The 13,453-nt window shown below is 31.8% G+C and overlaps 1 protein-coding gene across 1 annotated transcript in view; it reads left to right on the top strand.

Annotated features, from left to right (window-relative positions):
• The window catches only part of Ephrin (ephrin), a 233,494-nt gene extending 220,312 nt beyond the window's left edge, over nucleotides 1–13,182 (top strand). The window contains exons 2-6 of the mRNA XM_090164968.1: nucleotides 8,722–8,863; nucleotides 9,808–9,976; nucleotides 10,053–10,157; nucleotides 10,222–10,545; nucleotides 11,740–13,182. Of these exons, the coding sequence (XP_090021094.1) occupies nucleotides 8,722–8,863; nucleotides 9,808–9,976; nucleotides 10,053–10,157; nucleotides 10,222–10,545; nucleotides 11,740–11,915 (916 nt within the window). The 3' untranslated portion in view covers nucleotides 11,916–13,182. The remainder of the gene's footprint in view (nucleotides 1–8,721; nucleotides 8,864–9,807; nucleotides 9,977–10,052; nucleotides 10,158–10,221; nucleotides 10,546–11,739) is intronic.
• Nucleotides 13,183–13,453: the final 271 nt, after the last annotated feature.

The raw sequence follows: 13,453 nt of genomic DNA, 5'->3' as shown, positions 1-13,453 counted from the left end.
GCAGATGTTTTCGGATCTCTCACTAGCGCCCTCTCTCGCTGTGCATCAAAAGCCCATTAAAATGATTATAGGGGGCGCCTTACCAGGGGCACTAGCCCCTTTGCTCCCCTTTTATTGGGGCGTCTCGCTATGGACATTTGGATCTGCGGTGTATTCGACATTTAGCTCCTTTAATCATTTCAAATTTATAATGTACATTCCACATTATTTTGTTCACTCTATTTTCGGATTTTCTACTACCTAAAAGTTTCTGTTTTTCTTGGGATTTTGGTCCCTAACGTACCCTATTTTTAATAAATCAGCATATTTTGGTACTTACGAAATTGTCAAAGCTGAGTCGTATCGAAACTTAATATTTACTTAATTCGCAACTCTTTAGTCTATTGTATTAAAAAACTAAGTCAGCTTTTGAGTTAATGTGGTTCGAATAAAAATTTTATATTGTTGAACATTGGTCCCTATTAAAAATATAATTTAAAATGTCTAAGAAGTATGAAAATTAAACTTGGTTAAATTTGAACATTTATTTTTATAAAATAAAAAAATGCTATTTACAATGTCATTTTTTGATTTTTTTAAATTTAAGGTTGAAATTTATCAAAGTGGTTTTCATTTTCATATCTAAATTAAATGGAAAAAACCGTTTTAGAAATCTCGATTAGTAAATTATATTACTTAGTTTATTTTGTAGTTAATACGTCACTTTACCAAAAAATACAATTATTAAATTTATAGAAATATTGCTTCGAAAAAGGCAATAAAAATTGGATTTACATTGAATATAGTAGGGAAAAGTATTTTGATTTGTTCGAAATATCATTACCAGAGAAAAAAACAGATGGCGTTCACAACCGACCAACGATTCTAAATGGAATTCGGAGCTTAAAAAAGAGGCATGGCGCGTAGGCTAATGTCGGCGCTTACGTTAAAGAAGCCTTTTAAATTGATCCGCCGCTTTGATTACGAACAGGGCGCCCCCTACAGGAACTATTTTTCCTCTCATCTTTTTACGTTTTCCCTCGCAGCGCGTGCAATACCGTTTGGGGGGGGGGGGGTGGAGAATAGGCCTTTGCAGTCTGCGTAATCCGAGTATTTTCAAAATACGAGGCGGTGGTAGATGACGCGCGATTGATAGTCAATTTTTACATTAGTGGGATTTGACGATCAGACCAGCTAGTTCACTTTCTCTTCTCGGAGAGGAGAAATTTTATACCGTTTTGTTACTTTAGAATTTCGGAAAATTGAAACCACTTCTAAAATGTATATTTATCTTGTCCGAAAATGTGTGTTTTTTCAATGGACCACTCAACCATATAATGTAAAATCAGAGCTTTCTTAGCTTACTTTGAACAAAGAGTATAAAAACTACGTAACCTAGAGATATAATGACGGTCGAAAGCAGTAAAGGAAGTTGTAGCAACCGGGGGGGAAGGCACTCAGTGAATTTGCACTTCAAATTTCGGTACCGCAGCGCCACTACGGCAGTTTTTAGTACAATAAATAATAATACCGGAGAAAAATGGCAGTTACGGTGTTGCGGAGGTGCTAAATTTGGCATTTTGGATATTTAATTGTCTAATATCTGTCAATTCAAAAAAGTGACAGTAATTGGTTACTGTTTCGTGATTTTTTAGTTAGAATTTGTGGATTCGTTGTTTCGGTGTTTATTTTCAAAAAGTGAAGAATAAGGCGTTTGTTCTCTAACGTTGCCAAGTCCTAAAGGTAGCCAAGTCCTTAAGGAATTTTCAAGAATGTTGAACTAAATCAAAATGATTGCCACTTAAAACTGCCGTAGTGGCGCTGCGGTACCGAAATTTGAAGTTCAAATTCACTGAGTGCCTTCCCCCCCGGTTGCTACAACTTCCTTTACTGCTTTCGACCGTCATTATATCTCTAGGTTACGTAGTTTTTATACTCTTTGCTTTGAATATCAGATCGTACTTATCTAAATTGGAATATCAGGTCGTACTTATTCTCGTTTGGAATATCAGATCGCACTGAAATTATTTTTAATATCAGAACGTAGTTGAGTAATTTTGAATATCAAATACTTATCTAATTTGGAATATCATATCGTATTTAAGTAATCGTGAATATCAGCTCGTATTTAACTAATTTGGAATATCTACTCGTACTTAGTTAATTTTAAGAAATTTTCTGCTACTTTGTGCCATTTCAGATAATTTAAGCAGTTTATCTTTTTCGTCTAATTTCATAAATCTAGTTCATTTTAGCAAATTTAAAAAAAACATGCATTTTTAAAATATCCTTTTTAACAAATTTAGGAAATATCTTAACTTATTTTAGCAAATTATAAAAATTTAACTTATTTTAGCAAATTATAAAAATCTAACTTTTTAATTTATTTTAAAAATGTGATCCTTTTTAACGAATTTTTAAAATGTGATCCTTTTTAACTAATTATAAAAATGTGATCCTTTTTAACTAATTTTAAAAATGTGATCCTTTTTAACTAATTATAAAAATGTGATCCTTTTGAACGAATTTTAATAGTTTGTTTAAATTTTTCTCCTTTCAGTTAATTTTAAAAACCTTTCTTAATTTAGCTAATTTTAGAAATCAGGCCCACATAATCTAATTTCAGAAATCTGACGCTTTTAGCTAAGTTTTTCGCTTAACAAGTATTGTCATGTATATACTTAGAATAGAGTCTTTGGCGTTCGCACCATTATTAACTCAAAAATGAGGTTACAATACAAAGTTCACTCGAAACTAGCGACTGAACAACAAGCCTACAGACCGCGATAAACTATACGAAGTTCATCTGTAGAGTTTATCCGAGGAACGACGCCACTAGCGCCATCTCTTGGCGTTTGGCGTCACTAGAACCCTCGAAAGCTCCTTTCGGGATAATCCAATAACCTTCCGACCTCAGTTTTCCCGGCGAGATTTTTACGCGAAGTGGTTTAGACCACTGGACTTAAAACTCGGCGCAAGACGCGGAGGCTTTGACTAAACAGTAAAAAAAATATTCGTCATCTGAAAGTCAAAACCACGTAACTTTCATATCGTGATTTTTCTTTAAAATGTTATTTCGAATTTACGATGAATCCGTAAACCAGTGTAGAATACCGCAGTAAATATTTCAAACATTTTCGACATTTTTCAATTATTTTTTTACCTTTTTCCAATATTATCGACATTTCTCGATGGTTTTCCATTCTTGTCGAATATCTTCTATATTTTTTTACCAAAATATTATGCATATTTTTCAATAATTTCCGATATTTCTTAATAATATCCGATATTTCTCAAATGTTTCAATTAAATCCCGAATAATTTCCGATATTTCTTAATAATATCCTATATTTCTCAAATATTTATCCTATATTTATCCTATAATTCTCAAATATTTCTCAAATATTTCCCTTATATTTCTCAAATATTTATCCTATATTTATCCTATAATTCTCAAATATTTATAAAATATTTCCCTTATATTTCTCAATTATTTATCCTTTATTTCTCAAATATTTATCTTATATTTCTCCTATATTTATAAAATATTTCCCTTATATTTCTCAAATATTTCCCACGTATTTTTAAAAAATTTCCCCTATATTTCTCAAATATTTATACTATATTTCTCAAATATTTCTACTATATTTCTCAAATATTTCTACTATATTTCTCATATATTTCTACTATGTTTCTCAAATATTTCTACTATATTTCTCAAATATTTCTACTATATTTCTCAAATATATCCCTTAAATCTCGTATATATTTCCAAATAATTCTCAAATATTTCTCTAAAATATCGAATATACTTCCCATTATTCACAATTATTTATTTAAACAGGGTTCATACAAACATGGAAATCAGTGAAAACCTGGAAATATCAGTGAAATTTATTGAAATCAAAAAAGTCAAGGAAATATCAGGGAAAATGAAAACTTTCCTGAAAAATCAGGGAAATCAGGGAAAATAATTATGAGAACTCCTAATTATGTGCAATTTGTTTTAGTATTACTGAAATTATTACTTAGTATTGAATTCATAGGTTCAATCTTGACTATATTATATTAAAAAGTGTAACGGTAATGCTTTTAACATTTTATAGATCCCTATTGTTTTTTAAAAGTACACCTGGAAAATATTCAAAACTATTCTGGAAAACCTGGAAATATCAGGGAAAATGGTTTTTGAAATATTGTATGAACCCTGTTAAAAATCTCGAATATTTTCCCCATAATTCTCAAATATTTCCTTTCAATTTCGACTTTATTTCCAATAAACCTCCGAACTCCTCCATGATTAAATGAACTTTTTTTTAAATGCCCCGTTCAATGAGGTTACGTGGGTTAGGCTTTCAGACGACGTGGTTTTACGTCGCTTAATACCTCGGAAACGTCGAATCGAAGTGGTCGACGCCACTTAATTAAAGCAACTTGGAACGTCGTGGAAGAGTCTCCAGGTGTTTCTGATAGGCTGACATTCTTCAAAGGGGGAAACCTCCGTTGGATAAAGCATGGTTTCGGGAATAATGGAGGCCCAGCCCACTCTTCTCCGTTTTCAATGGCGTTCCTCCCCCGTCCCAGTCGCTTCTATATTTCTAGCTACTGATATTGTATCTCGTGATGCAACTGACATATCATGATTCTCCAGACTCCAGCGCTTCGTTTTTGGGATAATTCACCCGCTATACTCGGGAGCAGCCTTAGAAATGTATAATTTGCTGGCTTTATATTGTAGCAAGCGTAGAATGGACCACAATTTAGCAAAAGATATCAATTTATGTATATGTGGTATTTCGAATTTAACTTAAATTTTTGTACCCGCTTGCGGTGTTTCAATTCGGGTAAATATAGTCAATTGATTATTTATTTTTTGAGCGTTATTTCTCCATTAAATTAGTCACATTTCTTTATATTATTACAAAGATTTTCTATAGAAATAGATTTATCCATTCTATAGAAGTTACGTTATCAGAATTCTGTAGACAAATGATCAGAATTCTGTAGACAAGTGATTAGAATGCTTAAGAAAATTGTCAGAAATTCAATACCACAGTGATTACAATTCTTTAGAAAATTATCAGAAGTTCTGTACAACAATGATTAGAATTCTATGGAAAATTATCAGAAATTCTGTACAACAATTAATGATTAGAATTCTATGGAAAATGATCAGAAATTCAATACCACAGTGATTTGAATTCTATAGAAAAATAATAAGAAATTCTCCGAAATTCATTACAACAGTTATTAGAATTCTATAGAAAAGTTATCAAACTTCTATAAAAAAATTATTACCGTAGTTGAATTAGTATAGAAAATTACACAAATTTCTTTTAAATCTATAGGTGAATTTCTTTCTAGCCATTAGAAATTTCGACATCATTTCTATAGAATTTTTTTATACACCTTAAAAGGTATCGGAAGCCTTAGACAAATAACTTTAGAAAAATTATCCATTAAGAACTATTCTTTGGATATTATAGTTTGCTTATAAAACAAGTAAAAAATATGTTCCGATATTCTAATTTTTCTACCTTTGAAACGTTTTGCGCCAGATAATTGAAAATCAAAATAAGGCTTAATTAAATTAAATTAATTATTAATACTTTTAAAAATAGAATAGTTGTTATTCAATTTATGAAAATATAAATTAATTAGTCTCTTTAAAATTAGAAACATTCAATTTATGAACTATTAGAAATATTCAATTTATAAGCTATTAGAAACATTCAATTTATGAACTATTAGAAACATTCAATTTATGAACTTTAAGAATCATTCAATTTATGAGCTATATTAGAAACATTCAATTTATGAACTTTTGGAAACATTCAATTTATGAACAGAAACATTCAATTTATGAACTTATTAGAAACATTCAATTTATGAACTTATTAGAAACATTCAATTTATGAACTTATTAGAAACATTCAATTTATGAACTTATTAGAAACATTCAATTTATGAACTATTAGAAACATTCAATTTATGAACTTTAAACAGTCGAAACAGAAAAATATTAATAAATAACGCCTTTCCAAATTCTGTAAAACTTTTGCAGGTACGAAATTTATGAATATAACAACTTTTGAAGTTCGGGTAGGGTGCTTTAGATCTCGAAGAAGCCTAGTTCTAGCAAGGATGGCAGAATATTTAAAACGTGTCTCGCGAAGGGAAGAGCTTTGGCGACTTTTCAAGTGTCCCAAAAGTTCGAAGAAAAGTCTGCTATAGAATCAAGTTACCTGATTCAGCGGTTACCCACTCTTTGAATAAAGCGCGCTCGAAGGCGGGGACGCTGGCAGGCTAAAGTCTAAAGAGTCGTTTTGGCTATAAACGCGAAAGTTGGCAAACTAGTAACTTTGTATATATGGTATGTGGGGGACAGGCATTTGCGCTAAAGGGAAGAGGTTTATGCTGACCTCTACAGATATTTATTAGAAATTTGCCACATACGGTGGAAACTATAAATGAATAACCGCGGGGGCGTCAGACTGAAGCGTCACTCTTATAGTTCGTTATTTGATTTCCTTTTAGCTTCATGAATTACTGGACCACAAGTTAGCGTAACGTTTTTCGACTCTCAGATATTATAGATAATATACATATTATTCGAGTTTCTCTATATATAAATAGATCAATTCTTGGTAATATATACTTCTTATTTTTATCTACAGAAATATATTTCTTATTTTTATTTTCCATAGCCATTAAATAAAACCGAAACCATTCGAAATATAAATAACTACAAAACACTCCTCAAGTTATAGAAACTTTAAAAAAGATTTGAGGTTATATTCCCTTTAAAGTTTTTTTTATGTTTTTGATGTTAACAATTTAGGCGGGAAATCACTAACCAGCGCCAAAAATAACTGAAGCCATAGGAGGGAGCGGGAAATGGTCGAAGGGTTGGTGTTCCACACCAAAAAACCTGATGTTATATTCCCTTTAAACTTAATAAAGACTTCAATTTGAAATAGCATAAGGCTTTTAGATTTCAGACCAAGATTTAATCCTAATTTATAAAAGGATAATGAATTTAAAAATCATCAACGCTTTAGTGAACTTACACTTTTTTTTTAAAGGCGAAGTAATTTAAAATATTTTTTATTAAATACTGAACCTATAAAACATACAGGTAAATTTAGAATCGTAATGCAATATTTATAGTAGACAATTGAAAATTCTTAATTTCGTTAATTCAAAATATCACGACAGAATACTTTTCGAACTATTTATTTTTAATTTGTGCCCCTTTACGGTATTTAATTTGAATTATAAATTCACTTTTTTCCATTCAAAGTTTAAATATAATTAAAGTAGAAGTATATCTATAATTTGGCCCTATCGTGACGCTCTTGTTAAAAATAGAGATTCCCTCGTCCCTTCTATTGGAAAAATGTTATTTTTTTGACGGCTCTAGATTTGAGTTCTGATTTTCTTCCGGTAGAGGGAGCGCGTTAAATCTATAAAGTCCACAAAGACGAAAATGTTTGCCGGCTTGCGTTTGCTCCCAGAGTTTCACAAAGATATCTGGAGTATCGGGGAATCGAAAATGAGTGTTTCCACCCCCTTCCATATTTCAGGGAAGAGGTTCGCCTGTAAGCGCTCCATCTATCGTTGGGCAAACTCATTTCGTCTGAAAATATAAAAAATATGTACTTCAGTGATTCACTCCTACACGATGACTTTTATGTTATCGGAATCGTAGAGCCGGACTCGGTTCACTTTATGAACGCGGCTCTGAACCGTATTAACGCACGCTACTCTTTAATTTCATTATTAATTTCCAACTGCGACAATTTCGAAAAGAATTATTCAGAAATATTTCCTTTACCGCTAATGTCTCCATACTTTCCATAAAATCTTACAGAAGTCTGTAATTTCTATAAAATCTTACAGTAGTCTGTAATTTCTAATTTTTTTTACAGAAGTCTGTATTTTCTATAAAATCTTACAGAAGTCTGTATTTTCCATAAAATCTTACAGAAGTCTGTATTTTCTATAAAATCTTACAGAAGTCTGTATTTTCCATAAAATCTGATAGAAGTCTGTATTTTCCATAAAATATGATAAAGTCTGTATTTTCTTAAAAATCTAACAGAAGTCTTTATTTTCCATAAAATATGATAAAGTCTGTATTTTCCATAAAATATGATAGTCTGTTTTTTCTTAAAAATCTCACAGAAGTTTGTATTTTCTTAGAACTTTCTAGAAGTCCATCTACTTTCTTTAAAATCTTATTGTGTACTAAGTACTTTCTAGAAAGTCGTTTAGAAATATATGTACTTATTAATAAATAGCTTATAGAAGTCTATGTGCTTTCTAAGAATTCAATAGAATTTCTAAGAAATCTTATAGAGGTTTATAATTTTTTTGAAATCTTATCGAAATTAAAATACTTTCTTTGAACTCTTCTAGAAGTTTAAAGATTGGTTTAAAATCTTATAGACATTTATAGACTTTCTTTGAACTCTTATAGAAGTTTAAAGATTGGTTTGAAATCTTATAGACGTTTATAGTATTTTATAAGAAATCTTATAATTAATATATAGACTTTCGAAGATGTTTGTAATTTTTTTTGATAATTTTAAGGTAGAAATCATATCACATTAGCCCGTTTCCAAATAAGTAAATTTTGAAGCTAAGTTATACATCCACAAAAAGTGCAAAACTGGCTAAATAACGTCCACTTTCGTTAAAACGTTGGTTTGATTAATTTGTAAAAATTGAATGTTGCAGATTCCGGATAGACAACACGGATCACATAATAGACGTCAACAAAGGGAACAATCCGTTCGAGTATGACCAAGTCAACATCATCTGTCCAGTGTACACGCCCGGAACCAAGGAGGAAGACATGGAAAGATACATAATTTACAATGTGAGTTTGAGTGAAACCCAGCCTAGACTGCTACAAAAACAGAAAAGTATCGATTACAAAAAAAAACTCCATTTCAGAATAAAATTAGATTTCATAAAACAAAAATTGATTAAAGTTAAATTATCGATTACAGAACCAAAATACCCAAAATATTTCGATTTCAGATCTTATTTCAGAAAAACAATATATCAGAAAAAAATCGATTTCAGAAAAACCATATATTAGAATAAAATCGATTTCAGAAAAACCATATATTAGAATAAAATCGATTTCAGAAAAACATATCAGAAAAAAATCGGTTTCAGAAAAACCATATATTATAATAAAAACGATATTAGATAAACAATATATCAGAAAAAAATCGATTTCAGAAAAACAATATATCAGAAAAAAATATCGATTGGAAATAAAATGAATTACCAAAAAATATCGATTGGAAATAAAATTAACTACCAAAAAAATTTCGATTTCAGAAAAAATAATTAATTACTGAAAAATATTGATTTAAGAAAATATATCAATTAAACCAAATATATCGTTTTCAAAATATATCAATTTAACCAAATATATCGTTTTCAAAACATTTATTAATTTAACCAAATATATTGTTTTAAAAAAATAACTATCAATTTCAGAAAAAAATATTTATTTAAAAAAGTATCGATTTTGAAAACAATTATCGATTAAAGAAAAACTATCGATTTAAGAAAAATTATCGATTAAAGAAAAATTCGTGGGTTTTAAAATTAAATTAAAACTTTGCATGAATTTCGGCGTCGAACGTGGTCGAAGTTAGTCATATGAAAATTAAATTGGAGTTATTGAAAATCTTTTAATTAAACAAAAATCTTATTACAACCAAAATCAATTTATCCTAGATTTACAAGTTGGAAGCGCGTTTGTAAATCGTTGAACTAATTTGAACTTAATCCTTTCTCGCGCAGGTATCGAAAGAAGAGTACGATTCGTGTCGGATCACGAATCCGAATCCTCGCATAATTGCTGTCTGTGATAAGCCTCACCAAGTTATGTACTTCACCATTACGTTTCGCTCATTCACGCCCCAGCCCGGAGGCCTCGAGTTCCGACCAGGTCAAGACTACTACTTCATTTGTGAGTATCGTAGCCGACCGTCACCGCCGTTGCCCGCCGTCGCCGCCGTCGCTAACCATTTAATATACTTTTTCAGCTACGTCGACGGGTGGTCTAAGCGGACTTCATCAGCGAATAGGTGGACGATGCGAGACTCACAACATGAAGGTCATCTTCAAGGTCTGCTGTGACCCATCCAAAAGTAAGTCGCGTCGCCGGATCCGCGTTCTAGAATAGTGAATTAACTTTCTTTTCTCGTTCCCTAGTGACTACCACCACCAGCAGCAGCACCACGGCTGTGACACTGCCGACCTTGGCTCCGGCTGCCAGCCAGGGACCCGCCATTGACTACAGCCCGATTATTTCCGGAATCACTAAGCCAGGAGTGCAGCTGCAGTCCAGCACGTACGGTCCGGCTGTGTATTTCCCCACCAGTTCTCCCGGAAAGGCGCTGCCTCCTTACATCTTCAGCAGCAGCAGCACCTCGCTACCACCCTTCTGGTTGCGACCTTACCCGCCCACGAGACCGCCTTACAAAACCTACGATCTGCCAGTAGATGGCGACAGGAAAAAACCCACGAAGAAAACAGGTTCGCGGTCTTTTCATTCGCTAATTCGTTAATTCTTATTACGTTGTAATATAAGGTGGTTTCTTTTCGCTTGTTCCGGGATTTCGGAGTAGAGTAATAAGAGCAAGGCTATGACGTCATTTTACTCCGATTCTGGGGTGGCGAATAGTTTGGGTCGCAATAAAAAGGTTTTTCCAAAATGGCTGCCTGTGGCCATTTTAGCGGATAAATTCTGGCTAGCAGACCACAAAATCCGATTCATTCTCTTGACACCTTCTTTCCACAAGGAGTAAAAAGAGTAGACCAAGTACTCCGGAACCAGCGAATAGTTTATTGGCCGGAGTAATTCTCATCCCCGGAACAGGCCAATAAAACGTTTTAGGGTAAAAAGAGTACACTATTAGTCCGAGAACAGGCGAAAAGAAACCACTTATATTCTCCATGGGTAAGATATAGAAGGACTGTTGTAGAAAGAGTAGCCATAATACTCCGGAACCAGCGAATAGTTTATGGGCCAGGGTAATTTTCATTCCCGGAACCGGCCAATAAAACGTTTTAGGGTAAAAAGAGTACACTTTTAGTCCGAGAATAGGCGAAAAGAAACCACCTAGTATCTCATCTTATGCTATCGGATTTATCTTACACTGATATTTGTTATTTAAAGTCCTCGAACTCCCATATTTAGCAAACTATCTTACATATACTAAACGCTGTTGATCACATTATTAAAATAACAGGTTTGCCACACGTCAGGGAAAAGTCAGGGAATTTTAAAATGTGCCTAAAAGTCAGGGAATTTCAAGAATTTGTAAAAAGTCAGGGAATTCAATTTTAATTTGCCACTTTTTGAAGGTACTTTAACTCTAGTTTGCAATAACCTTTTTACTGAAATATAAGTCCATTTAAATTTATTAACTCCTGATAAAAGTGAATAAGAAAACAAACTTTTGGCCCTAAAAAGTCAGGGAAAATTTCTTAAAATGGTCAGGGAATTTTAATCTAAAAATTTTGTGGCAACCCTGAATAAGGATAATTTTAAATTACCTTTGAAACGTGTTGCTTTAAAATTATCGTTAATATATTACCGTTTCTAATTCTTTATATTTATCTTTGCGTTTTGATTTGGTGGTTTAATATTTAACCGTTTTTGATTACTCTTCACATACTTAAGTTGAAATGATTGACTAATTTAATTCCTTATGGTTTATTTTGCAGAGGATCGCGACAAGTTACCGAACGAGACGCGAGCCAAAAACGAGGAATTGGTGAAAAACTCGGGTTGTGATATCGCGTCAAGGTCGCGGCTCCATTTCACGTTTGTGTCGTTGATTGTGACTTGCGGCGCCATCTATTGGTCGCCGACGAGACTATCGTCGACGACGGTGAGGTGAAATATAAAAGATTAAGAAAAAAACAAAAAATAAACGTTTTAACTAAATATATATTAAGATAAAAAATTAAGAAACAAAAAACGCCCAAGACATTTCGAATATTTAATTAACTTTAAATAAAAAACTTATTAAGCTTAACCTAACTAACGGAAAAATAATTACTCCGTTTTGAGGAGTTTGTTTTCAGCGCGCGATTCTGGAAATAAGAAATCACAGCGTGTTCACGGTCCAAGACATAAAAAAACACATTTTTCGTGGTTTTTTTTAAATACTTAAAAAAATAAAAGCTCGAATAAGTAAAAAAAAATGATGTTGCGTCCAATAATTAACGCTAGATGGAACTAATTTAAAAAAGACGAGAAAATCCAAGACGCTACAGCCAGCGTGTTAGGCCTAAACCAAGGCCTAACGAAAACCGTGTATTATAGTGAAGAGAAGAAGAAGAAAAAATTGTGTTAAATAATTTAATACCGAAGCGAACGTAATACACTTCGATATCTGGTCAAATTAAAGACAATTTTTCATCGGGAGGTGTAGAATTAACATGTGCGTATATGACCCTTCCCTGATTTACGTTAATTTCCACGTATTATTTTGTAAAAAAAAATATTAATTAAAAGAAGAAAAAAAACCGCGCTTGTATAAAAAAAATATCTTTGTAATGTTGTTTTATACGAAAGCTTGAATGGCGCGCGCTTCCCCCCCTTCAACCCTCCACGTGTAAACACAGGCGCCATCTATCGTGTTCCAGAAATAAAACAATTTGCCCAGAATCCCCCCTCCACGATATCCAAGTCTACGTATTTTAAATTAGTTTATTTTTCAAAAAAATTTCCGTCGTTTCTGAAGGAGCTTAAATCTTAATTAAATATATCTAATAAAAGTCGCCTTATCTATTAAAGAAAAAAATACTAATTAAAATTAGTGCAGTTTTTTTTCTGTTGAAAGAAAATCGGTATAATGTGCCAAAACGTAGTAAACTCATTTACTGGAGCTGTTTTTTTTTAGTTATTGTTTCACTGAAAACATGGCGCTAGTTGGGATAATTAATATTAGTTAATTAGTTAATTTTTGAAGTGGTGAGAAGTGCCTTAATGTTTTAATTTAAATATAAGCTATTTACTTTCTTTCCGTTCAAAATCATGCTTTTAAACTAATTTAAAATATCGTAGATTTTTCGCGAATTAGTTTAGTTTTAATTATACCTTATTGTAATATAATTTTGTATAATAATGTACTTTAAGAGAACAATTGGAATTCGAATATTTTAATTCAATTTAGACCGTACCTTACCCGTAATTACGTAATTATCTTTAATTGAAAATTTTACTAAACTAATACTCTGTTAATGTTAAATATAATAATGGCTTAGTTTAAAACTTAATTTTTAATTTAACATTTTGATAATTAGTCGATAGTTAAATCTATATTTTTATTTTTTGAAATTTATTCAATTTAAAGTCCAGGGTAATTTTAATAATTAGCTATTCCAAACTATTAAAAATCTGGATATAATTAACTTAACTTAATTATTGAAA

This window comes from Leiobunum rupestre, chromosome 2, assembly GCF_980474605.1.
Source record: "Leiobunum rupestre chromosome 2, qqLeiRupe1.1.hap1, whole genome shotgun sequence".
Classification (NCBI taxonomy): domain Eukaryota; kingdom Metazoa; phylum Arthropoda; class Arachnida; order Opiliones; family Sclerosomatidae; genus Leiobunum; species Leiobunum rupestre.
This window is presented reverse-complemented; position numbering and strand designations above follow the sequence as displayed.